At 40.2% G+C, this 27,526-nt stretch overlaps 3 protein-coding genes across 5 annotated transcripts in view; 2 read left to right on the top strand and 1 right to left on the bottom strand.

The window, feature by feature from the left end:
- itga9 (integrin, alpha 9) overlaps nucleotides 1–2,382 on the top strand; it is an 81,520-nt gene extending 79,138 nt beyond the window's left edge. For both annotated transcript variants that reach the window (XM_017463683.3, XM_053679516.1), the window contains one exon: nucleotides 393–2,382. In XM_017463683.3, coding sequence (XP_017319172.1) covers nucleotides 393–491 — 99 coding nt within the window. In that variant the 3' untranslated portion in view covers nucleotides 492–2,382. The remainder of the gene's footprint in view (nucleotides 1–392) is intronic.
- A 1,243-nt stretch (nucleotides 2,383–3,625) lies between these two features.
- Nucleotides 3,626–15,364, top strand: LOC124627723 (uncharacterized). Its single transcript, XM_053679514.1, has 3 exons — nucleotides 3,626–9,415; nucleotides 12,436–12,574; nucleotides 15,222–15,364. The coding sequence occupies exon 1, from the start codon at nucleotides 5,568–5,570 to the stop codon at nucleotides 8,889–8,891; it is 3,324 nt and encodes a 1,107-aa protein (XP_053535489.1). The 5' UTR covers nucleotides 3,626–5,567; the 3' UTR covers nucleotides 8,892–9,415; nucleotides 12,436–12,574; nucleotides 15,222–15,364.
- Nucleotides 15,365–15,483: 119 nt separating this feature from the next.
- Nucleotides 15,484–25,268, bottom strand: LOC108263731 (zinc finger CCCH domain-containing protein 6). Of its 2 annotated transcripts, none has more exons than XM_017464806.3 (12): nucleotides 24,808–25,268; nucleotides 22,073–22,289; nucleotides 21,849–21,971; nucleotides 21,528–21,741; nucleotides 21,137–21,288; nucleotides 20,663–20,791; nucleotides 20,456–20,570; nucleotides 20,223–20,332; nucleotides 19,915–20,132; nucleotides 19,392–19,789; nucleotides 17,809–18,000; nucleotides 15,484–17,713 (listed from the first exon to the last, which is right to left on the bottom strand). In XM_017464806.3, exons 1-12 carry the CDS (start codon nucleotides 24,891–24,893, stop codon nucleotides 16,221–16,223), a joined length of 3,447 nt encoding a protein of 1,148 aa, XP_017320295.1. In that variant the 5' UTR covers nucleotides 24,894–25,268; the 3' UTR covers nucleotides 15,484–16,220. The 2 variants fall into 2 exon arrangements, with proteins under 2 accessions (XP_017320295.1, XP_017320297.1); XM_017464808.3 differs by having other exon boundaries at nucleotides 17,809–17,997.
- Between the last annotated feature and the right edge of the window lie 2,258 nt (nucleotides 25,269–27,526).

Here is a 27,526-nt window from a genome sequence, read left to right as displayed (position 1 = left end):
ATGAGCTGTCACTGGAGAGTGGCCATCATTAAGGCCATATAAATGTAAGTTACTGTGAATAAATGTAAACAATAAGCAACAATTGTAATTTATTATTATACAAAAGTACAAGGCAGTCAAGTATTCACCGATTTATAGTTGTACAGTATTATTCATTATCTATAACTTGTAGTTGAAAAAAATTAACTAAATTAGTAAATAAGTTGTTATGTAGTAATTATGCAGTGTTACACCATGATCCATCTCATCACAGGGCTTGTGTAAAGTTTGGCAGTAAAAAGTTATTAATTAGTTTTCTCTTAGCTGTATGATAGAAATTGAGCCATATTTTGGAGAATGTCACAATATGTCACATACTGACATGCTTGTTCTTTTTCTTTTTTTGTTGTCAGATGGGATTTTTCAGGCGGCATTACCGAGAGATAATAGAGGCAGAAAAGAACAGGAAAGACAGCGATGAGAGCTGGGATTGGGTTCAGAAGAGTGAATGAGAGCCTGGGGTTGTTTCAGATGACCCACTAAGCTGCTACCTTCACCACGGCCATGTCCTTAGACTCAAACCATCCAGTCTTCCATATGTGGAAGAGATGAATATTCTCCAAATTTTTCGGAGCCTTGACACTTTTTTTCTGTAGGTAGAAATGGATATTTGGCATGACAACGTGGTTCACCAGTTATGACTCATAGTGGAATTCCATATGATCCCAGCAGAGGTGGCCGTCTGCCAGTTGGAGCGGAAGGAAAGAAACGAAGACTTCCACCAAAGGATATGGATATTGTGTCAAAACTAGCAGATCATAAAAACCCTCAGGGTGCTGTATAAGAGCAAAGAGCTATTTTTTTTTTTTAACATGTCTTCATGTATGTTGTATAAATGAGAGCTTCAGGAGGGCTTATAGATTTTTGGCCTTCAAACATATATTTTTGATATTGATGTTTGAAAGCACTGATTACTGATACATGCTGAAGACTTGATACTCTTCATGTAAAGATCAATGTTCCAGGAAGAACATATAATATTATGAAAAGTTGGAAACATCCTGTAAATGAAGGGTTGTACCTCTGCTTCTTTTCATTTCACATCCATGCAGTTTGTGAAAGATATGTTTTCGTTTTTGCTTTTGGTTGTTTATCAGTTAAAAGAAACAGAAAGGCAAGTCAGTGCAAGTTACCAAATCTTTAATCATTCACATTTGCACTGGATAATACTCCATTTTATAAGCGATATGAACGATTCTGTGTAGTCCCTTTAGCCCCACATCCCTTCTTTTATTTCTTTTGAAAGTAAACAATAGCATAAATTGTCCGCCAAAGAGTATAATATGCGGTATCTTGATTCCAGCCTTTGCACGCATCGTTTTCTTAAAGCTTTCACTGTTTTTGTAGTGTAATTATTCTTAGCCTCTGGTTAAATATTGCACATAAAGATAAGTCAGAATGTGTTACACTTCATGACTGGGCCTAAGCTCACTCTTTGGGGATTTTGGGAAAAGTTTTATGTCAACACATTGGAATGCTGAAAAGCTCCCTCATAACTCAAGAGCACATCAGTTATAAAGCAAAGCCCCAATCCAAGCAGTCAGAGGTGTGCAGTCACATCTTTCAGAACTATTTTTATTCAAGATCATTGGCCAATGAAGCATAACTATCAAATGCAGCATTAAAACAGAACATAATGAATATAGAAACTATTAAAATCCATCATCATGTTCTGGTTTCTGGTGTGAGGGCCTAAACCAGTGAGCAAATTGTAGCCATTGTTTTCTAATTTTCCTTCGATTTTGACCCATAATCTTTATCATACACTGAATCTACAACTTGTCACATGTATCGTTTTTGTTTGAACGGAAAAAATTATGTTTATTAATAATATAAATATTTGTTAAAAACAGAGATGCCACCTGGCTAAGAATTTTTTATTAGCTCTGTAATTCACTGAGCTTTTATGCCAAAGTCAGCAAATTTTCCAGTTACTTCATTGCTTATAATTTAAATTAGCTAATTTTACTGATATCTGAGAAACTGGTGTGAAGAAAATTGCTTGTATGTTGTATGAATGATCCATTATGTCACTGGCTTGGCATTTCTCCTCTGCACCTGGCAAAGTTTTTTTTATTTTTTATTTTATTTTTATTTTTTTTTGCATGGACGTGCATCTGAGAGAGAAATACTTGACATTAAGTAGGTATTTAAGTGTTGTACATTAACTGTGAGCGTTTTAACAGTATTATTATTATTATCACTTTTTTTTTTAAATAAACTACTGTCACAGATTTTCATTTTTTTTAAATGCAGTGAAGTCTATATTGTACAAGTTATGCGAGTTGTTTAGGTTGTATATTTGTTGATTTTTCCATTTTAAAATTAAAGTTCACAATTTGATGTTTTTTTGTGTACCTCAAATGTGTGAACTCTTTACTGAGTTTTGTAGCAATATCGCCATCTAGTGCTTTCTAAGTTGCAATGGACATTTTTTTTCTCAGAAAAGTCTTTTTAAACATAAAGCCAAAGCCTTCTGAATTCATGTTAGTAATAAAGCATAACTCCAGAATGAACATGATAAGAACTAGAACTACACTATCATTTAGTACAAAACTAAACTTTAAGGTTTCAAGGCTTATTGTCATTGACCATGAAACTGCAGCTGCATCCGATGTTGTACGCACAAGTAAAAAAACAAGTACTAACATCCTCCCATCCACCCCCAAAGTGACATTTAACATACTGTACACACAAACATGCAAGAACAGACAAGTGCTCCCATCCTACCCTTCCCACATGTATTAGTTATTACACAAATACTTATTTATGCATACATTTTAATTATTGCACATACTGAAGTTATTGCACAATTTCTGGTTCTTGCACATATTGTAATTTTCAGACATATAGTTATTGCAAAGTTATTACATGTAAAGTAGTTGTCCTGAAAACCATCCTATTACTTAAAATACGATTTAAACCTAAACTACATATTTGTTTTTACCTGCATGTAACTGCAGTTTGTTTAAAAAAAATGTATACCCACTGCACTAAAATGACATAATACCTTATAATCATCTAAGTATTTACTGAGGTCATCGTTTGGCTCAGATGACACCTGTTGCTATTAGACACAAGAGAGCCAATCAGAGAGCTTTGCCAGCAAACTACATTAATAATTTGTTGCTTCTGTGTTGCTGGTGGTTACAAGGAGCTGCTACAACACCAGGTAATTACAGAAGTATTTTTATTATTATGGACAATTTCCCAGTTTTTAAGAGCAAGACAATTTCAGTCTATTTTCTCAGTTTGTGACACGTTTATAAGGAATGCTTTTAAGTGTTTTAAATATCACAAGGCCAACAGAACAGGTTTGCTCAGTATACAAACTTTATATACATGCTATGTTATTCATGATGTCATATGCACCTCTGTGTGTGTGTGTGTGTGTGTGTGTGTGTGTGTGTGTGTGTGTGTGTGTGTGTGTTATTGTAATATGCTTTAATATGCCGCTAATATGAGATTTTATTTTCCTTATAAGTGATGGCATCCCTAGTAGAAGACGGCTTAATAAAAACAAGTTTGATTGAGCAGGTTGTCGCCCCTATCGCCGCTCACATTTGTTACCTCACGCTGCTGTCTGAGACTGATGACAAGACAGAACAGTTCATACAGCTGGAGGCTTCAGCTCATGCTGTAGCCAAGGCCTCCAGGAACATGGCTGATGTAGCATCAAGGTCAGTTAAAGTCACGAGGATTAACTCAACAGAAACAGATCAACGGAATTAACTGGCCATGTTGAAAATGGTGTACTATGCATATGGACTATTCAAAATACACACACACTTTGTATTAGGAACACCTAGCTTGTCATTCAGACTATTATGTAGCACCCGCATAATGCATGAACTCATAAACTGATACAGGTCAAGAGCTTCAGGTCATTTTCCCATCAAACACCAGAATGGAGACAATATCAATGACTTGGGCTGGATTTCAGAAACTGAGGATTTTCTGGTATTTGCACATACAACAGTCTTTAGAGTTTACACAGAATGGTATGAATAAAACATCCAATGAGCGAGATTTCTGCAGGTGCAAACACTTTGTTGATGAAAGAGGTCAGAAGAGAATGGCCAAATTGATTTGCGCTAATAGGAAGGCTACTCTTATTCAAATAAGCACTCTTTACAATCATGGTGAGCTGAAAAGCATCTCAGAAAACACAGTACATCAAACCTTTCAGGCAGATGGGCTACAACAACAGATGACTACATAAGGCTCCACTTCTGTCAGCCAAGAATAGGAATCTGAGACTACAGCGGGAACAGGCTCACTAAAACTGGTCAGTTGAAGATTGGATAAACTTCGCATAGTCTGAAGAATCTCAATTTCTGCTGTGACATGCAGATGGTTGGATCAGAATTTGGCATCAACAGTTTGAATCCATGAACCCAATCTACCTTGTGTCAAGAGTTCAGGCTGGTGGTGGTAGTTTTATGATGGCGTGATAAATGTATTCCTGGCACACATTGGGCCCCTTAATATCAATCTAGTATCATTTGAATGCTGCAGATTATCTGAGGATTGTTGCTGACCATGTGTATCTCTTTATGGCCACAATTTACCCATCTCATAATGGCTACTTCCAGCATGATAATGCAACATGTCACAAAGCAGAAGTTGTCTCCAGCTGGTTCAATGAACATGACAATTTGTTTGGTGTACTTCAATGGTCTCCCCATTCACCAGGTCTGAATCCAATAGAGCACCATTGGGATGTAGTAGAATAGGAGATTCACAGTATGAATGTGCAGCTGACAAATTGATTTGATGAACTATTATATGAACCAGACATGTGGACCAGAACATGGACCAGAATCTCAAAGGAATCTTTCCAACAGCTTGTGGAATCAATGCCATAAAGATTTGAGGCTTTTCTGGGATTTAAAAAAAGAATCAGTACACGATAGATTTTCCAGTCCAGGAAAGATACTCAAAGCCAAATTTCCAATAAGATAGCCAAAGTGTTTGTTGCATTTGACTATATCCCACATTGCAATGTGGTCATTTTCAAAATAAAAGCAGGAAAACTGTGGTGAAGAAGGTAACCTTAAAGCCCTTGGTTATACTGTACTGTGTTTTCATCTACATGTTGCAGGTAACAAAATCTGTACTTTTGTGAACAGATATGTAAAATGTAAACAAGCCAATGCTAATTATTAGTATTATTAGCAGTATGTATGTCATTTTAAACACATGTACTGTTACCGTACCACTGTTTTCATGTCCACAGAGTGATGGCAGAGTCAGACGATGATGTCATGAGGTTGGAAATGGGTCCACTCCTAGAACCTCTAATGATGTCAGGTCAGCATGTTCTTCTTGCCACTCAAAAGCTCAGCATACAGTCAGAAGTAAGACAGCACAGAGAAGAACTTATTGAAGCCATACAGAATGTGCTCCTAGGAGTCGTGAAGGTAAAATGAGGAGAATACGCAATTAGGATGCATAGGATATGGTTGTATATAGTTCATTACCATTGCCTTTTTTTTCTTACATGAGACTAAACATGCCTTTTGCTGATGCAGGTTCTTTTAGTAGAGGATGATGCAACTGTAAGGAAAATTACTACAGCTGCTCACTGGCTCTTGGATTGCCTAAGAGATGTTGGAGATTCTACAGACATGCCATCATTACTTAAAGCATTCCAGGGATTTTCCAAGGCTTTATTGTTGCTTCACAACTTGGTAATGGCTAGAGTAAAAGACCTACGGGATCACAGGCAGCAAGATTGTTTAAAAACATCTGTGGAAATATTGAGAAGATGCATCTCGATGCTTCACACTTCCATGTACACAACAATCAAACACCCAACCAGCATGGTTGCACAAGATTCAAAGAAATACATACTCCAACTTGTAGACTCCACTATAAATGATATCATAATGATGCTCAAAGGCAACTATCAGTGCATGTCCACGGGTTTATGTGGATATTACACAGAGAGACGGATCCGATTATTGAAATTGCTGTCTGATCCAGCATTCATTTTGCTTAAAGACAGTAACTTTGATGTTGTGTTACGAGATTTGGTGTTCCATAGCATGGCTGTTGCAAACTCCTCTCAGAGAGAAAATAGGTCTTGTGTGACAGCAAATTGTAAACTTGTCCTGCAACTATGGTCAGAGATATCACAGCAGATGAGACACACAAAGATTAATTGTACAGATAAGCAGGAGCTAAAAGACTATCAGGAGAAGTTGTGTGTCTCTTTAATGATACAAATCCATGAGCTGGATGAGGCAGTGGTAAAAGCAACTCTATACCAGGTAAATGACACTTTTGTCTTAACATCAAGTCCTCTAGAGCAGCTGGTAAACACTGTACATAATCTCTTAGAAGCAGACCTAGAGGATGGTTTGGACCTGGATCCTATCCAAACTTTATTTAAGACTTTCATATCCTATGCAGATAGGATGGCTGAAGTAGCCAGCTTTGTCTCAGCTTTAGCCATTGATGAAAAGAGTCTTGAGAGTGTGGAAAACTCAATTTCTTGCCTTCTGCGACTTAAGGATAGAGTGGTACCACTTTTACTGGAGCTTGAGGGAAATGCAGTGCACTACCATGGCGCTCTACATAAACTGATCAATTTTCACCAGAAATGGGGGGAAGAAACAGAACAACTGCTGAATGCACTCTGCGATGTCATAAATGTAAAGGATTTCATACACATATCTGTTCAGGAGATGAAGTATGATTTGGATAAATGTGTAGAGGCCCATAAATCCCAGGATCACCACCTTTTGAACAAACATATAAGACTTCTGATTGGTCGAATGAGCCAGGTAGTTCAGTTTGTGAGAAGACGTGTGGATAAGAGTGATGATCCCATCTATCGTAATGGATTACTGGTACTTGTTAAGCAAGCTGAAAATTCTGCAGCTGAAGTGACGGGGTATGCAACAGACATATTTAATACCAACTTTCAAGAGGGAGCATTCCTTTTGTTAGCCAACAGCATCACAGTGGCTATAAAGAACTTGGATGTTCTTCATGAGGGTTTAGACGGTCTACAGCACCCACATCTGCTTAGCCCACTGAGAGAAGGGGCTCGGCAGGTAGCTACTACCCCATCCGTGCCTTACATAAAAGAGCCAAAGACAGCAAATGATCAGGCCAAAACTGAGGATTTAGACAATGGAGATGAAAAGGAAGATTTAGCAGTTAAGCATGTAGTTACACTTTCAGAAAAGGAAAATCCTGAACTTTCCACAGTGCATCAGTCTGAAACCAGAGAAATGAAGAAGTCATTTTTAACAGAATCAAACTCTTTACAAATGTATCACAGTACTGACTTGTTACCTCTCTTATATGAAGTTGTTAACATGAGCAAAGCTAAAAACGTTGAAGCTTTAAACATAGCTTGCACACGGATTATGGAACTTTCCAGTTGTTATACCCAAGCTACAAAAGAGGCTGCCAGTATTGTAGAGGAAAATGATAATCAGGCAATTGAAACTCTTCGGTCAGAGCTAGTCACTCTGACACCACTGCTTGTTCAGGCAGCACAGGAAACAGCCATGAGTTCAGTCAAGATCATAGATACTGTCTATAAACATAGCGCTCAGTTTTCTGACCTCATCAAAAACACACACAATATTCTGCTGCCAGTAACTGGCATGTGGTATCATGCCATCAAAGCAATGATTCATAGCCATACAGCAAACATGGTGGACACCTGCATCCAAGAGCTCACAGAAGTCATGTGTTTGTGTACAGACACAGTTGAACTTGTGACATCAACTGATATTAAAGTAAGGAGAGGTGAGAGTAATGACAGCATAACATCTCTATTAAGCAAGCTCCAAAAAGCCCAAACTAATACCAAGAATCTCACAGACCTGCTCGTCTCCAAAACAAGTCAGTCTGATGAACTTGATGGACCTTGTATACTCTGGGCATTGTCCATCCAAGTTCTACTGACCTCACTAGATAGGATTTTGGGAACAGGTACCACTCATGAAAGGGAACAGCTGATCCAGCATCAGATGACACCCAAAAAATGGTTAGCAGCAATGTCCGAGAACTCACTCCGAATCCAAGAGGCAGCAAGGCTGTCTTCCTTAAACTGTAGAGATAGCTGTAAAGCAAAACTCTTGAAAGAACGAGGGGATGTGAAAGCACTCAGTGATGTCTATTTACAGGCCATGGAGGACCTTGGAACTGTATCCAGGTCAGGTATCCTGAGGCTTGCAAGAACAGAGCTCCTACAGAGACAGCTTCAGATTAAAATGAAATCACTTTGTTGTCTTTTGAGCAAAGTTAATGAGGAGTATGTAGCAGCAATTCAAACCGCTGTCTCTTTGGCTTTTTCAGCAATCAGAAAAGATTGTTCCATGGAAGCCGAAGAAATCCACACACAGTTTGAAGCAACTGCAGACTTTCTCCTGAAGAATGTTAAAACTGCCACAGAATCTGTCCAAGATTGTTTAAACTTTATGAGAGACCCAAGGGAGAGGTCCAATCTGAGATTCATTAGAGACCATTTGTCATTTCAGTTGTCAGAAATAGTGACTAGGGCAAAGTTAATAATGGAGACACAGACTGTCTCTGAGACTTTAAGCATTGAAATTCAGACACAGTGCTGGTCAGCAAAAGCACATTACCTTGTAGAAGAACTTTACAAAGTAGATGGAATTTTGCCCGTCACAAAAGAACAAATCAAACTGGGCTTGCAGGGCAAATCGTGCAGTGGAGTTTTGCAGACTGATATAAAACCAAGCTCTATCACAAAGGACAAAAAACCTCCTAGACAAGTCAGCTCTGAAAAAACAAATCGTGTAAACATTCCTCCTACGAACGACCAGGAATCAAAAATGGTAACAAATTATTCAACAATGAAATGAGTGATCTCACAAATTGATTATTACTATTTTCATGTAGAAATAACACATTCATGTATTACATAGGACGTTTTATCACAGAGGAGTGCTAGAGTGCAAGTGTTCAGCTCTCTGGATCCAACTCTGGCTTACACTTCACTCTTCTTGAAGCAAGAAGCAGAAAAATGGGATGTTCGTGGGAACCAGATTGTCAAGGTGACCAAAGAAATGGCTGATAAAATCTATGATATGACCCAGTACTTAAAAAGGAAAGGGCCAATTCAGGTAAAATAAACATCTTGAATTTTTAATTATACATTATTATTTCATAAATTATTATTACATTTTTATTTAACAACTTGATTTCATTTCCAGACTAAAGATGCCTTTGTATCATCAGCTAAAGATTTAGTCTTGAGCTGCCAGACTGTCACACATTTTGTGAAGGTCATAGCTGATCATTGCCTGGATCAACACTCTACTAAGGAGCTGTGCATCATAGCAGAGCAGATTGTCACCATTACTAACCAGCTCACCATTATTTCCAGGTGAGGTATATCAAGACAGAATCATTACCTATATTTTTCACAACTCCGTACATTTCATGTTATCATGAAATGGTGGCTGTGGCTCAGGTGGTTGAGCGGGTTGTCCAATAATATTAGGGCTGGCGGTTTGATTCCCAGCCCACATAACCCCACATGCCAAAGTATATACAAGTGCGCCATTTTATCATGCATTTCTTTTGGCAAGTCAAGTAGGGCATCTACTTTGTTTACATCAGAGGTCATTTGTAAATGGGCTGTACTTATATAGCGCTTTTATCCAAAGCGCTTTACACTGTGTCTCATTCACCCATTCACACACACACACCAATGGTAGCAGAGCTGCCATGCAAGGTGCTAACTTGCCATCAGGAGCAACTTGGGGTTCAGTATCTTGCCCAAGGACACTTCGGCATGTGGAGTAATGTAGGCCGGGAATCAAACCCCCAAGCCTACTGGTTATTGGACAGCCCGCTCTACCACCTAAGCCACAGCCGCCTTTTAAAATACTTTTTTTAAAGCCACATTTTAAAAGACTCACTAATTCACTATATCAGAATTCCAACGGGTCAAATTTTTACATACGCCAAATTTACTGTCTCTTTAATATCTGGAAGATTCCAGAAATTGACTTAATGACATTTAGAAACTCCTGACTGGCCAGCTGTCATAATTAATCCCCGATATGATGGGGAGTGCACCTGTGGCAGTATTTAAGGGCCTCCCTTTAGAGCCAGTGCTTTTTTGCCTTTTTATCATTGGAAGATTCAAGAAACTCAGCCAAGACCTCAGAAAAAAAAAATCCACAGGTCCTTAGGAGCAATTTCCAAACAACTGAAGGTACTACATGCATAAGTACAAACAATTGTATGCAAAAATAAAAAGCTTTGGACCACACCAACACTACATCGTTCAGGACCGAGGTACAAATGAACTCCCAAGGATGGACAAACTTTGGTCCAAAAGGTTTAATTGAACCCCAAGACAACAACAAATGAGTTGGAGGACTCAGGTACCAAAGTATGTACATCTACCATTAAGAGAGTCTTAAACTGCCATGGTCTGAAAGACTGTTGGGCAAAGAAGAAGCCCCTATGCCAAGACCAGCATAAAAAAGCCAGATTGAAATTTGCAGGTGATTACCAGGACAAAGACCTGGTTTTTGGAGGAGTGTTCCCTGGTCAGATGAAGCAAATATGTAACTGTTTGGTCATAATCATCAGCACATAATGATCAACACTGGAAAAGGGAATGGTGCATTTGAGAAAATAGACGGTGTCATGAGGAAGGAGGCTTATCTAAAAGTACTGAAGCAACACCTCAAGACATCAGCCAGAAAATCTCAACTGGGTTTTCCAGCAGGGCAGTGAATATCCCTCCAAAGCTGTAACACAATGCCTTAAAGACAACAAAGTGAAAGTATTGGAGTGGACACCACAAATTGAATTTCATTTCTATTTTATTTATATAGTGCTTTTAACAATGGACATTGTCACAAAACAGCTCTACAGAAATCCATATATGTATGTTGATCCCTAATGAGCAAGCCAGAGTCAACAGTGCCAAAAGAAAACCTTGAGAGGAACCAGAATCAAAAAGGAACCCTTCTTCTGGGTGACACCAGGTAGTGTTATTATGAGTCATTAATTTTCCACAACTGTATTATATAAACAGTAATAAGTGTGCTGAACGGATCTGGTGTGTGTTGACAGCATGAGTATCATTTTTTTTCCCCATTGGATTTTTTTTTGCATTAAGTCTATACAAGTGAAGAAAGAATGTCTCATGTCAAATTTGGACTATCCATGAATATGCATATGGGGCCATCCTTAGCAGCAGTGAGTGATTCACAGGTGAAGGAAGCTCTAAGCAGAAGTAGAGCAAGATGGATAAGGCGGGTCCGGAGGGCAGAAGGAATAGGGCTCACCAGCATCTCATTAGTTCACAAGAGTAACGTGTCGCTTGATCATAAAAGACCAAAAGGTCACTCAGGTACTGTGGTGCAAGGCCATTCAGTGCTTTGTACATCACTAATAGTATTTTACCGCAAGATTGCCCGCAATGCCCAGCACCCTGGCTCCTGGTATACAGCTAACTAGAGCTGCTGGTGCCCTTAAAGTCCTGGCTACTTTTAGATGCCAAAGAATAGTCTCCTATTACCAGAGCTTTTTCTACAGGCTTCTCAACGTGTGTCTAACTGAGGACAGCAAACCTGTTTGGCACGTGAAGCAGAGAGGAGTGGTGCTCCCATGGACGATCCTTAGAGTAAGCTTTCGATTTGCAACTATGCGATGTGAGGGCTCTAATGCCGGAGTTGGGAGTTCACTATGTCTGCCTAAGGCATCCAGATTTCCCCCTACCTAAACTACGCTCTTGCTATCATTAGTTCTCTCTAGCATTTGTATGTAAATTTCTAATTCTGAAATCTTCTCAGTCAGGCAAATTCCGACAAATAAAGCCATTATTAATAACAGAAGAAGAATGATTAAACATCCTGCACTCAACACATTGAACAAGCCCTGACCTAAATACCATAGAAAATTTGTAGATTGAACTGAAAAAAACTTGCCCAAGCAAGGAGTGCCGCAAACCTGATTAAGTTACTGAGTTCTATCAGGAAGAATGGGCAAATACTGAGAAACTTGTGTACGGTTAACCCAAGCATTTCATTCAAGCTAAGCAATTAGAAGGTAAATTTTTTAACGTAAATTTTTGACCAATTGAAAATCTGATTTAATAAATAAAAGCTGTAATAATCTCGCTTAGCTGTTATTTTGAAATGACCTCGTATGGACATAAAATAGACATCCTAATTGACTCAAAACAGGAAATGTATGGTACATGAAATGTAATTGTTTGTGAAAAATTGAGTTTGAATGTCCTTCGTCTAGATGTATATAAACTTTTGGCCTCAACGGTATACAGGTTAAGGTACTTTTTTACTACACCTTAATTCCAACACTGTACCTTTCTACAAGCTATCAACCATTAATTAAACAGGGCAATATCTCATGTGACCCAAGGGGTGCATGGTCTCTCTCCAGTGTTAATGCAGTAACTCCTGCGTGCAAGTCCTCTGATGAAATCCTGGTGAAAAATGCCCAGAATTTGCTTCAGACTGTTATCCAAGGGGTACGAGCTGCAGAAACTGCATGCATAAAGGTAAAATCATATAAAGGTAATGAATTCTAATACTATTATCTCACAAGAGTAATCAAATTTTTATGTGGAGAACTAGTCAACTCCAAAATAATTGGCACCCATCCAAGTAAAATGCTTTAAACATTACACAAACAGCTAGAGAATTTTCTTACCCTTGCCCTTCATAAAAATGTTAATACTGTTCTCTCATTTAGCATAATTATTGACACCTGTAAAATATTTTTTAAACAATATATAACTTTTTAAATTGTTCTTAGTCTTCAGGAGCTCTACAACTTAAAATTTGGTTTTGACGATGTTCTTTTTATATGGGGTATAAAAATTAAAAATTTTAACGCGACATGCCTTTATCATCCATCACCATAGAGAAAACAAAAGAGCTTGCAACACAAAAGACAGTGGTTGTTGGTCATTGCTAGGAAGTAGATGCATAATGATACGCAGTACCAGATATCAAGATATTTTATCCCAAAATCTGGTTGCCTGGAGGTTAACAACATGCATAAATGTTTGCGGGACACAAAACCCAATGAACATTTCAAGTCTCCAGATTTGAAACCTATTAAACACTTGTGTTACAAATTGAAGAGTGCAGACTACATGTGCAAATCTAAGAATGTAAATAAGCTTGAAATGTTTAAAAAATTCTCTCCAGTCTTGTTAGACCTTATAAGCAGATGTTCAGTGCACCTTATACTCTTGTGGCAAAGCTTCACCATTAGAGGTAGTGGTGCTTATCATTATGGAACCAGGAACACCTTCAATTCATGCAATTAGTAGCCAATCATGTTGCAGCATCCCAATGCACAAAATCATGCAGCTACAGGTCAAGAACTTCAGGTATTGTTCACATCAAACGTCAGAATGTGGAAAAAGTGACTTGGTTGTTGTTGTTTCTAGATGGATTGGTTTGAGTATTTCAGAAAGTGATCTCCTGGGATGTCCATGAACAACGGCCTCTAGAGTTTACAGAGAATGGTACAGAATGGTACGAAAAACATTTAACATCCAGTGAGCAGCGGTTCTGTTGGCAGAAATGCCTTGTTGATGAGAAAAGAGAGGTGATTGGCCAGACTGGTTCAAGCTGACAGGAAGGCTACAGCAACTCAAATGACTAATCTTTGTAACAGTGAGCATCTCAGACATATTGAACCTTGTCGAGATGAGTTACAACAGCAGAAGACCAAACTAAGTTCCACTTTTGTCAGACAAGCACAGGAATCTGAGACTATAGTAGGCACTGGCTCACCAAATCTGGGCAATTGGAAAATAACCAGGTGTTTTCAACTGTCCAATCTGGTAAACTTGTGCCCAATGTAGCCTCTGATTCCTGTTCCATACACCTCAAGGTTCGACAAGTGCGTTTTGCGATGCTTTTCTGCTCACCACCATTGCAAAGAGTGGCTGTTTGATACACTATAGCCTTTATATCGACTTAAACCAGTCTGATCATTGCCCTTCAGCAAGAGAGGCCTGCAGCAACTGTCGTTGAGTGTTGTTTTTGGCACCATTTTGTGCAAACTTTAGAGACTGTTGTGCCTGACAATCCCAGATCAGCAGTTTCTGAAACACTGAAACCAGCCGATGTGGCACCAATACCCATGACAAAAAGTCACTGACGTACATTTTTATGAGGTTCAAGTGCAAGCTAAGAGTATGAACACACTGAAAGACTGAATACACTGAAAACATACAGTGCCCTCCACTAATATTGGCACCCTTGGTAAATATGAGCAAATAAGGCTGTGAAAAAATTGTCTTTATTGTTTAACCTTTTGATATTTTGTTTTTAAAAAAACTCACAAAAATACTCTGCTCTTAGGGATATTAATATATCATGGATATTTGTTTTTAGATGAGAGTAGAGGCTTTTTTTCTTGAAACCCTTCCAAACAACTTGTGGTGATGTAGGTGACTTCAGATTGTAGTTTTGGAGACTTTCTGAACTTCTGCAATTCTCTAGCTGTGATCCTTAGAGATTTTTTTGGCCATTTGACCCATCCTCTTCACAGTGCTTTGATACAATATAGACACATGAATCAACCTGGAATTGGATGTAACATTTCTAGTTTACTGGAACGTCTTAATTATTGCCCTGATGGTGGAAATGTGTATTTTCAATGCTTGTGCTATTTTCTTATAGCCACTTCCTATTTTGTGAAGCTCAATAACCTTTGGCCTCACATCACAGCTATATTCCTTGGTCTTACCCATTGTTATGAACGACTAAGGGAAATTGGCCTGTGTGTTACCTCATATTTATACCCCTGTGAAACAGGAAGTCATGTTTGACCAATTTCCTGTTCCTAGTATATCAGGTGTACTAAAAAAATTGTAAATATTAAAGGGAATATACCTCAAATATATTTTTCTCATATGAATTCATAGGGGTGCCGATAATTGTGGCACACCTATATTTCACATAGATATTTTTTATTTGATAAACCTGTGGTGTTTGCAATTGTTTGAGTATTTTTGTGAATTTTTTTGGACAAAAGATAAAGACAGCCTTCTTTGCTCATATTTACCAAGGGTGCCAATATTAGTGGACGCCACTGTACTTTCTATTATTTTGCATTTTCTGTGGAATGTATTGAATTTAGCCAGTCTACATAACCTGACTTGCATGTTCTTTTCACTGTGGAAGGGCTTGAGACAACCTGAGCCCAACTCTGAAGCAGCAAAGGCAGCTTCTCTGTGCATACAGTGGAAAAAGAACCTCCTCATCCACCGGACACAAGAACAGCTGAACCCTGAGACAGATGACCTGGGTCTCCGCAAAACTTCACTACACCATGCAACACCAAGCCTTGCACCACCCGTCAGTGTGCTTGAAAGATATAAATGAAGCTTCTGTAATGAAGGGCAATAACACAGAAAAAGGAATGATGATTATGTCTACACCTATGTGAAAAGTCACAGCATTTGCAATTTATTTAAGACAATATAAAAGTAATGTGATGGACAATCTATCAATGTCCTTACTCACACAGGTAACCAAAACAATTCAGTACAAAGATACGGAAAAACACATAAAACAATAAAACCATTAACTGAAATGTCTGTAAAATAAAGTGCTACAAGATTTCATAAACTCCACCTTAGGGGGGGAGGGGTATTCTCTAGATGAATTTTGGTCTTTAATTTTTCTTGCTCGAGTCTCTTCAGCACAAAGTATCACAAACGAGTGAGAAGTAATCTAGTCGCAGTACATTAGCCACATATTCACATATACTTTTAAATAATTACAAGCTTAGCACAGCATTACTTCATAAAATGTCTTGGCATAATTTTACACCTTTATGTAATACATAGATCTAAGATATTTAAACGTTATACTTTAAGTAACACTATACATTATTTTAACCACACAAGTGAGACTTCCCCTCAAACAGCCTCTGTATTAGTAGCTGTACACCTGCAAATGATCTAGCTAACCGCATTTATTCTCAGTAAATCTCAGTACGTTCATGCTTGGTGCTAATTTAAATTGATGACTGATAATGGTAATTATTATACAATATGTTAGCTGGTCAAGTGGCATGGTCATGTGTATGTACAAAACAAATATAAATAAATATGAAATATATATGTATATGCAGTGACGTGAATTAACAGAGACTGACGGGTCTCAACACCGGAGTGTTTACTGACAGAATGGTGAAGCTGTGGGGTCAAAGGTCTTAAATACATCCCTTAATGGCCTTTCCTTCTTTTCCGCTTCATTGTCATCATCTAGTTCTTCCTCCTGGGCTCCAGTAGCCTGTCCAGTAGGTCTGTTCTGTCGGCTGTCTGTGTAAGCTGGGCGAATGAGCCCCGCTAATTGCTGGATTGGTAGGTTGTGCATGGCGGGTGCTGCTGCATGCACAGGGGAGCAAGAAGGAGCTGCCATCCCTATAGGCATGCTCTGACCTGGCTGAGAACCATTGGTCTGGTTTTCTGAGACTTCACATAAATCTTCGCTCTTCTTTTCAGTCACCACTGGTGAAGGCAGCTGTGACGGTGGAAGGCTTTCACATTTCACCATCTGCTTTAAGATGGCTGCATTTTTCACAGGCTCCTCTGGCTCCCGTTTTGGCAAAAGCAAGGTGTGGTTACGTGGATCATACAAGCTAATGCCCCCAAGCAGTGTGGTGGGGCTTTCCAGTCCGCTACCTGTGGAAGATGCCAAGCGAGGGGCGTATGGGGGCAATTTCTCTGAATCAGACCTAGCTGAAGTGTCAGACTGACGAGCTGCACCTCGCTGTAATCTTGGATCTGCAACCCCTGCACCACAGGGACTTTCTCTCTTGACAGTGAGCTTTGAATCCAGGCTACCAGACCGATTGAGCCTGGCCTCTCCAGCTTTATGAGTCCGGGGATCTGTTGGTTTCTCAGGGTTAAGTCGAGGCTGCAGACTCCTGCCATGGGGCATGCCTAGCACATCCACATCATCTCTAAGACGGGCAGCTGCCAGTCGTGGGTCTGGAGGAGACAGGGCAGAGGAAGTATGGTCTGAAGAGGTGGAGAGGTTGCGGTTCAACTGGGCATCTGCGATAAGGGGTGGCAGAGGAAGATTAATAGAGGGTTCCTGCTTGGGAATCAGCAGTGGAATGAGATCCTCGGGTGCCCACACAACATTGTGAGCGAAGGCTGGCCGCTGAAGGAGGATGTCCACCCGGATGTGGCTAAACTGTTTGATTTGGCAGCGAGGGTCACGCAGCATAGCTCCTGGACCAGGATCAAGTGGGATTAGAGCAGCTCGCTCCCTCAGCTCACGCTCTCCCTCGTCATCCTCTTCCCCAGCAGAAGGCTTCTGAGCCACAGAGGAGCTAGGGTGTGGGTGGTGGTGAGGACCTGCCTTGGAGTGCATAGGCTCTATAGGCTTAGCCTTGTGGGTGTCTCGGGCTAATCTGGGGTCAATTACAGCTTCAGCTTCTCTCCTGGTGTCTGGAATGTGCTGTCGAGGGTCAACCAGAGCCCTTTCCTTGTGAAGCCTGGGGTCAATCAAGGGGGCCGCGGGTACGCCAGACTGCTGAAGCTTAGCCTGTTGGGACTGTTGTGTCTGTAGAATTTCATTCTGCTTTTTTAGAGTCTTTAAGATAGCTGTTACACTACTGCCATCCTCATCATCACTGGAATACCAATTTGTGGTTTCATCTGAAACAAGGAATACGTTTTTACTGATAAAATGCACCATCAGATTATATATGTAAATAAACATGTGTATGTACACAGTGTATTTCCTCCCTCACCTTTGTCTCTGCTGAGTGGTGCAGAGTCCTGTCTCTCAGTTCTGTGGGAGTCAATGGCCTGTTGATTTTGATTGAGGTGAAGAAGCAGAGCTTTCTGAACAGCTGGCAAAATGTCCTGCATGCCGCTGTGGGACTCGGCACTGCCTCCCTGGTGCTGCTGGGAGTCCTGCATGGACCCTGACTGGCCTCCTTCTGGGGAAAGGAGAAGATTTGGAGCACTGTATGTAGGACAGTTTAATGTTAGTCTTATAGTGCAACTATTCAAATCTTCATAAAGGTGGTTCCACAGATTTGATATATACTCGGTTGGTTATTTTTATGATTAGTAACATATAGATATTAACTTTTAGTAGGATATTTATTTGTGGTCATGAATTTTTGTTCCATCTTCATTAAAACATTAAACATACAGACCTTCCATATCATTTTGTGGCTATTTGACTGATAAATAAAAGGGTTTGTACAGATTCTTCATAATGAAATACAGGACTTTCAAGGACTTTTCAAGCACTACTTTTTCATTTTCAAGGACTATACAAGAGGTGTCCAACCATCCATTTTCTGTACCACTTGTCCAATACAGGGTAATGGGGAGACTGGAGCCTATACTGGAGCTTCTTTACTACTTGTGGACCAACTAAACACTTATGCGTATTTGCTGCCCCCATCAGTTACGGAAAAATTGCAACCTCGTAACTTCATTACCAACGTACCTACGCTACTGCCAAAAAACAAGTACCGTCACGTTTTAAGAATGTTGGTACCGACTTGGTACCAAAGTATCGGTTCTCGTGACATCCCTACTCCTAACATCAAAAACTTGTGTGTCATCCTCAAGTGACCTATTCGACAGCGGGTGTAGATGATCTGGTCCCAGCAATTTGAAAACAGAGAAACGTTTTGCTGTTATACGATAATAATGCACGTCAGGGATAATAATGCACTATTTATAAGGTTCTTTGGTCTAAATGTGTCTTAAAAACTCCAAAACCCATAAGTCCACAGTCAGATCACATCACCACCCCTACCCACCTGGGGTGCTCTGATTACTCATGATTGGTGGAAATACCCAGCCTGAGCCAGAAAGGAGCACAGACATGTGTAGCTAAAGTATTTCTGCTTTGGGGATACTTTCATCATCAATGAATTTAAATCAAAACTCTTTTAGTTCAATTTCAGATCTATGCCCCATAAATAAACATGCTTTCATAATATAACCCACATCATGGATTTTTTAAATTCAATTCTCTCTTATAGACAGTCACTTATTAACGCTGCCAACTGCCTTTACTAACATATTTGTAGCCAAGCCCAATCTCTAGACTCATAATTCAGAGTATTTTGATGTTATTTTTCTTATTTGTACAATACATAAATGTATGTTCAACTTAAATATTACTTTTTGTAAAATATCACGTTGTTTAAAATGACACCTTTTTAGTTTTCCTTTCCAAACAGAGCAACGTCATGTGGTTTTATTTACGTGTTACTTGTTGCTGACAAATGGCCTATTGCCGAGCTCTTTCTAAAAGAAAAGGGAAATGTAAAAAATATTAAATATAATAATCAAGTTTCATTCCTACCTGCTAAACCAAGTGGCTGGACACTGAACAAGCTTTTGAAAAACTCTGAGGGCATCTGACTGATAGCCAAAGGTGTGAATGGTGCCCCCTGCTGGTTTATCTGAGGACTTGTATTCTGATGGAAGACTGGGGGCAGACCTTGCAGTCCTGTGGGTGGCATGGGAATGCCCTGGCCAAAGCCCTGAGGTGGCGCTTGTGTTGGAGGGCTCTGGGGAAGGCCTGAGCCTGGGAAGTGAAGAGCAGGACCACCCATGGATCCAGGGGAGCCTGGAGGTGCCAATATAGATTGACTGTGGCCTGGGGACATCATGTTTCCAGTTTCCATGTCGTCCTCAGCAGAGCATCCACTACCCTGAAACTGTCCGGATGGGGGAGAACTGCTATTGTAGAAATTGGGCCTAAAATAGAAAATAAGCATCACCACAAAAAATAATATAATTAATTGCAATACTGGCATGTTTACAATGTTGGAAGTCCCAACAGTTCATTCTAATTTATCACAGGTATCTAGAAAACAAAATACCTTAGAGCAATCTTATGCGCCAGGTCCACAGTTGGCTGGACTTTGATTTCAAATAGGGAAGGGATCTTCTTGCTGCCATCCTGGGGACTCCCTGAGCCAGGTGTTGGTAAGAGCCCTACACCAGGAGGTGGTTTAGGCAAAGGAACTATGCCTTGCTTCCTCAGGTCCTCCAGCTCCTGCTCTTCCTCATTGGCATGCTCCTCATCGGTGTTCAAAATCTGAAAACGTAACATAGTATACAAGCAAATGTCAATGATCAATCATTTTAAAGAGTACATCAACAAACAGTAAGATGCACAAACTCTTACCTTATCTAACAATTCTTTTGTAACCTCAGTTAAAGGATCGTGAGAGAATTTGCAGTGGTCTCCTTGGTAGCACTTTGCTCCAGTGTGGAAGAACTTGCAGGGATATTCATGTGAAATACTAAGTAAAGGGTCAATATGAAGAAAGGAAAAAGGCACAACTCTATGTTTATTTCAAAAATCCCAATAGACGTGACACTAAACGAATAGCTCTGCTGATGTTTCTTAAAGGATATTGTGCATGTAGATGCAGTTCTCTCCTTTAGTACAATATCCCTGGACATAGAACTTGCAAAGTTCTTTCTTCTTCTCTGGGATTACATTGTCATGTTCAAACTTGCATTGATCCCCCTGTGAAAAGCCAATCACAGTCGGTAACATCTAAAAGACAAGTCAGGAAACATGCCATGCACATCTCATACATGTAAAATGCAAAGACTTACTTTAATGCATCTACCCTCGATGAAATATTTACAGATGTTTCTCCCATTGTGCTCAACCGTGTGTTGATTGATGAACTCTTGACTCATGATCGGGCGTTTTTTCTGGAAACATTGTTGGCCTTGCAGTTCCTGCAAGGTCATGAATATAATTTTTAAACCTCCTATTATGTTATGGACCCATTTCCACACTTGAGATGTCAGAAATACTGGTTAATCACTCTTTGAATTTTTCTTTACTTTCCTCATTTAAGCTCATGAACTTATATGCAAATATTTCTTCTTATAGCTTGTCTCGGACAAGCCGTAATAAAGGTTTATAGTTTTAAGCTGTTTGCTGTTTTTGTGTGTATTTAAATTGTGGAAGTCACTTTGACCCATAACATAATGGATGTAATTTTGTTTCCCAACATAATAGGAGGGTTAAACACAGTTACTGAATAGGAAATGCTATCAAATGCCATTAGAGAGCCTCACCCCTTTTGATCCACCTCCACCTTCTCCTGGCTCTCCACCTCTGCCCCGGCCACGGCCCCAGTTTTTGCCCTTCAGTTTCTTGTTTTTGTTTAGCATACCACGCCCCCTGCCCATGCTTCCTCCACCCCGCCCTCGACCACGTGGGCCACTAACTGAAACAGTTGAGTGAAAGAGAAATGGAAATGAAAATGAAAATAATGAAAATAAATCTGATGGACATCAGACAATAACGTGCTGTGGACTGACTTGCTATTATTAGATATTCAATATGATCTGAAGGCATTCATAATGATGAAGGCAAACCTTGGCCAGACCTTAAAATGGACAGGTAAACTCGAAAGTGATAAAACGCTGAAAGTGAAATTACAAGAACAGTTAAACTTTCACATACATTGCAGCCCTTTCATGCAGGACTTTGACCCCTGCTCTTTAGATGACCCTGCTTTGCTGGATGTGGTGACCTCTTTGGCTTGTTTGTATTTGGAAAGTTCCTCACAGAAGTCATCCTGATCTTCATCATAATCATATTTCTCTTCGCTCTCACTGTTTTTGCGCTGTGTTGATCTTGGGGGTTTTCCGTGACCTCCACTAGGTTCGTGCTCACGCTAGACACAAGCAGGTACACGACAACAAGTGGTTAGACAGGGGACAGACGCAATTTGTCTTCTAAATCTAAATGTAATAACTGACTTCTAAGTGAACTGAAATGTACCTGTGCAAACCGACCATCATAGTCCCGGTAAGTGTTTTTGCTCTTTTTGCTCTTGTGTCTGTCTTGATGCTCATGATCAGTATTGTAACTGTCAGAACTAGAACCACTGGATGGGGAGTGGTGCTGAGAGACAGCAATAAGAAATGAGAAATCAGAAACGTGCCAGAGGCAACACCTTTACAAAGAGATTATGTTGTTTTTAGAGAAGGAAGTTGGGAATATACCTTCTGTCTGTCCCTTCGCCTTCTTTTTGACTTTCGTTTCTCTTTGATTTTCCTGTGTCTCTTATGAGCGTGCCGGTGCGATTTGTCGTCCTTCTCCCGTACTTTTTCCTTTTCTCTGTCATTTTCTAAATCTTCAGACTCCACCTTGGTTTCCTTTTCTTCTTCAATCCCAATCCCTTCGTCGTCAATTTCTCCATCCTCCAATTCACCGTCCTCCCTTTAAAAAAATCAAGTGTTTTCAACAAACATATTGAGGAACAGTACTTCACCAATTATATTGTGGGTCAAACAAATAACACTTGTGCATGCATAGTCCAGCAAACTACTAGGGTGTCAATACAACTGCAGCAGTCAGTAAAAGTTGGGCCAGTACTAAAACGGAAAATGAAATGTAAGTGTTACTACAATATCTTTTAAATCATTCTTACAATATTATGCTCTAAAGCATTCTCAAACTGTCATGTCAACATAACAGCCTAGGGAGCTGTCTTGGAGGAAATAGCTCAGCTTTAACTGGGTGTCCAAAATGAAAGTCATCTGGAAGACTGTGGTCCAGATGTGGACCCAGCAAAGTTTTTCAGCCGACTGAACTGAGCGCTTGCAAATACTGTAGCATCAAGTCGATCGACGTAAGAGGGAGGACAAAAAAAAGACAACAACTGTCCACTTTTCTAAATGTGATTTTCACATGGCTTGCTCAGGTTACAGCATATCCAATCACACTATACAGTATATGGCCAAAAGTTTGTGGACACCTGACCATTACACTCGTATGTTCTTGTTGAACATCCCATTCTAAAATTAGTCCCCTCTTTGTTGTTATAACAACCTCCACTCTTTTGGAGCGTGGCTGTGGGGATTTGCCCATTCAGCTACAAGAGCATTAGTGTGGTCAGGCGCTGATGTCAGGTGAGGGGGCCTGGAGTGCGGTCTACATTCCAATTGATACCAAAGGTCTTCAGTAGGGTTGAAGTTAGGGTTCTGTGCAGGCCACTCCGGTTCTTCCACTCCAACCTCGGTAAACCATGTCTTCATTGACCTCGATTTGTGCACGGGGCATTGTCATGCTGGAACATGTTTGGGCCTCTTAGTTCCAGTGAAGGGAAGACATCCTATAGTCGTGTGCTTCCAAATTTGAGGCAACAGTTTACGGAAGGGTCACGTGGGTGTGATGGTAAGATGTCCACATACTATAGGCCATATTGTGTACAGGACCAGATACTAGCTACAGGGATAGAGTACATAGGTGAGAACGTGTTTAGACATTTTTATTTAACCATCTCTGACCTGTTCATGGAAGTAACATGTTTATGGCATGGCATGTTTAAAAAAAATTAATAATAATATTTTAAAGACTTTAGTTTTAAAACATGTCTCATCTCTTTAGAATCTGTGCCACACTAGTCAAAATCGAAAAGTGAAACAAAACAATCACTTTGAATTGAATCAATGACAAAACTATGCATACGCTGTGACGACACTTCAATCTCTGTAATTTATTCAGAGATCACTTATCCCCTCTATTGTATTATTACTAAAGAGGTCTCTCAGCAACATGTCTGGAAAGCTCATCTCGTCTGAATAGACCTTTAGAAACCCCTATTAATAAATTAACAGGAATTTATAGACTCCTTCATTAGGTTATTTATTCATAATAAATGAATGAATGGATAAATAAATAGGTCTAGCATTACCTGAAGTAATTCTAAAGCCGGGTGCACACTGTGCGATTTTAATAGTCTTTTGCGACTGTTGCTTGTCAGACTGTACGAACATGATCACGGCTGTAAGACACATCACACCGTAGGATCTCAGTTGTCATTAATGTCAGACTGTACGACAGTCAAGACGTGAAAAACAGATGCATGCAAGAAGACTCGTGCAGAGTAGAAGAAGCCACACTACAGGACTGTACCTCAAATCTTCTGACACTGCCAGACTTTAATCGGAGGAAAAATTTGATCGCAACGGCCATTAATCATCTGTTGGGGAACATGTCACACTAGCGGTCAAAGACTACAGATCTTTTAGGATTCTCGAAATTTGTCTCAGACAACCAAATCGTGGCCAAAATCGTACAGCGTGAACCCAGCTTCAGACATGAGATACACATTTGAACTGTAACTTATTTGTTTGATCAAAACCTTACTTTCCTTCATCACCTCCATTACTATCAGGACACATAATAACCCCCCCCCCAACTCATTTTTTTAATTAAAGACACAGCATTTCACTGCCATATACAGTACAGGGAACTCCTCCTGGACTTTTCCCTGCATCAGAGGGCGGTCCTGGAAAAGGGAGGGGCTAATCTGATCCGAGGTACGTCAGTGGGAGGGGTTTCACACGTCATCAAATATTCAAACAGCTCAGAACCAGCTCATAGCAAAACACTGTAACGAGCAGTTTATTGCCCGTCCTGCGCAACGGCACCTATTCTGTTGATTAAGTACAAAATCATTATAGATAAGGGGGAAAGCAATGGGGGAAAAAAATGAACCACTGGCTTTGAGAAGCTGACAGCTGTACTAGGAAAATGAACGTGCATGCAGTAAAAGATGGACTGGGGCAGGCCTGTTGCAATGAGCTACGAAATCAAGCCAATACCCTAAACGTTGGAAAACTCGAGTGAAATGAAAAGGGAAAATGAAAACAGCCACTGAAAAAAATTATATATATATATATATATGTACAAATAAAATCCTGCACAGAAGCAGATAAGAACATTACTCGACCTTTCATCCCCTGCCAGCTCAGAGTCTGTCATGTTTTTGTCAAGGACGGGGTTTGGGGGACAGGAGAAGAGGCTCACAAAAGCCATGATGGTTAGAAACGGATTTGCCCTTCTCCGCAACAAGAGTGAGATGCATTCAGTCACTCATGGAGACGTTGGCTTGTTGTGAGAGATGATGACGGATTGTATTAGCTAGTCTGAAAAAAACACTCACGGATACACGTCTCAACAATGAGACGGTTAACAGACATTATCCTCTCTCATGTCAATGCTGATATTTTTATGCTGTGAACACAGCTTTGATACCGCAGGTTTGTTAACGTCCCGTCGGCTGACAGCTGTCTTGGTGCGATACTGCAGACGGAGTGTGGAACAGAAATTGTTATGATTTTCGTTGCAGTCTGTATCTCCTTCAGACATGGCGCCCGTTAAGAGTTTTGCGCAAAATGGCTGCGAAGACGACGGACAAGAAGAAAGTTCCCGCCCACTTATAGTTCGACCAATCGGAATCCCGGATCGTGTTGAAGCGCACCCGGAACACTCGTCTGATTGGTCAGGGTACTGGCGCCCTGGAGTTTGTCACCATTTTGCCTCATAGTATTGGATGTTAGTGCTGTCAATCACACGTTCATACTTAGAACAAAACCCAGCCAATACCAATTCCCAGCTGAGCTCTGAGCTATAACCTACAACATCTCCCCCCTCTGTTTTAAACATATTCTTGGACAGTACTCTCAAATATGTTGTTTTATATTTGTAGTTGAAATTATTCTATAATAAAGTACTTTTCTTGACAGTGTGTCTTGTATAAAATGCGTGTGACTCTACTTTTTTGGCACAAGGGGTCACCCGTTTCAAAACAGCTACAAGAATGTGGCCAAGTGCGGGTGCCAATAATTTTTCACATTAAAGAAATGGGTTTGATATTATAATGACAGTCGCTAATAATAGCCCTTCTTTATCGTTCTTCAAATATAATTCATTAACAGTTCATGTGGTATCAGTTTACTGTTAGAAATCCGTGTGCAGTATTGAGTCGGGTCATGTGACCAATTAAACCCCTACTCAATTTAAGACTGTGGTTGAATGTGTACCTTTAATATATGAGCCAACTTTAAGTTCGTCACGTGGCCTAAATTATTTACGGTTAGTTTACATTTCGTCTGATGTTCCTTCATACTGAGGAAACACTTTTTACGTCTCTCTCTCTCTCTCTCTCTCTCTCTCTCTCTCTCTCTTTCTCTCTCTAGGCAGCACTGAGTTTTTAAATAAAAATTAGGAGGGTATTTGCTGAACAGGTGAAGGGCAGACTGAGCAGGTGAAAGTGGCTGGTCCCAAAAATGTCTTACAGGGGACGAATGATGTTTATCAACAACTTGGCAGCATCAACCCTGTGGCACAAGCTGGCATGTGTGGATCGGCCACCAAACATGCTCTCAAACATCCAGGCTCTGCTAGTGGACTTTTTCTGGGATAGACTACACTGGATCCCTCAAAGTGTCCTTTATCTGCCCAAGGAGGAGGGGGGGCAGGGGCTGGTTCACACAGCCAGCAGAACTGCAACCTTCCGACTCCAATTCATCCAGAGACTCCTTACTGGACCCAGGAGTTTGGTATGGAGAGCAGCAGCCTATAGGCTGTTGTGCACAGTAGAAGGACTGGGGTTGGACAGAACTTTGTTTTTAATGGACACAAGAACACTAGACTTTGCTGGATTACCAGTTTTTTATTGTGGGCTTTTCAAAATATGGAACCTTTATAAAAAAACAAATCAAGGGGTGCAGAACACCACACTGGCTGCTGGAGGAACCCCTGGTTCATGGTGGGCGATTGGACATCTCTGGTGTGACTACTCCTTCATTATCTAGGGTTCTGGTTTCCTCAGGGATTGTGACACTCCTGCAGCTGGTTCATCACAGGCACGGGCCTGTCACAGGCAGAGGACTTAGCAGCACGCCTGGGACTACGGTCCCTATGTGTTGTAAATAAGCTCCTACATCGCTGGAGGTCCACCCTAACGTCAGAGAAGCGTGCTCAGCTGATGGACAACAAAACAAGCGAGACTGGTCCTACAGAGGAAGAACCTTTTCCCCAGCTGGGCATCACTCCAGACCTAGACAGGTGTGGGGGCCCCCTCCTGGAGTCCAGAGGTGACATGAACATTGAGACAGTGTCCGGTAAGCTTCTGTACAAAGCCTGTGTGAAAGTTTTAAATAAGAAAAAACTGTATGGGAGAGTGGACACCCAATGGCGAAGTGTACTGGGTTTTAATGATGATATTAAACCAAAGTGGAGGGCACTATACAAACCACCATTAACCAAAAAAATTGCTGACCTCCAATGAAGGATTTTACATGGAATTGTTTCTGTAAATTCTTTTATCTCCATTTGAAACCCTGAGGTCACACAGGAATTTCCATTTTGTTCACACAGAGAGACTGTTTTTCATGCTTTTATACATTGCTCCAGATTGCAGCCATTGTTTGTGTTTTTTTTTTTTTTTTTAAAAACAACTTGAGGTCATTTTATGTGGATTTTACTTTTCCGATTTTTATCTTTGGTTTTAAGTACGTTAGAAGAAACAGGTTCAAGTGATCAATTTTATCTTTGGCCAGGCAAAAATGGCAACATACCTGAGCAGGAAAAACAAAGTTGCACAAAACACAGACTGCGATGCCATAAAAATTCTCTCCAGACTGATAAAATCATGAATTCTGATT

This window comes from Ictalurus punctatus, chromosome 3 (assembly GCF_001660625.3).
Source record: "Ictalurus punctatus breed USDA103 chromosome 3, Coco_2.0, whole genome shotgun sequence".
Taxonomy (NCBI): domain Eukaryota; kingdom Metazoa; phylum Chordata; class Actinopteri; order Siluriformes; family Ictaluridae; genus Ictalurus; species Ictalurus punctatus.
The sequence above is the reverse complement of the archived record's forward strand: the minus strand, read 5'-3'. Positions and strand labels throughout refer to the sequence as shown.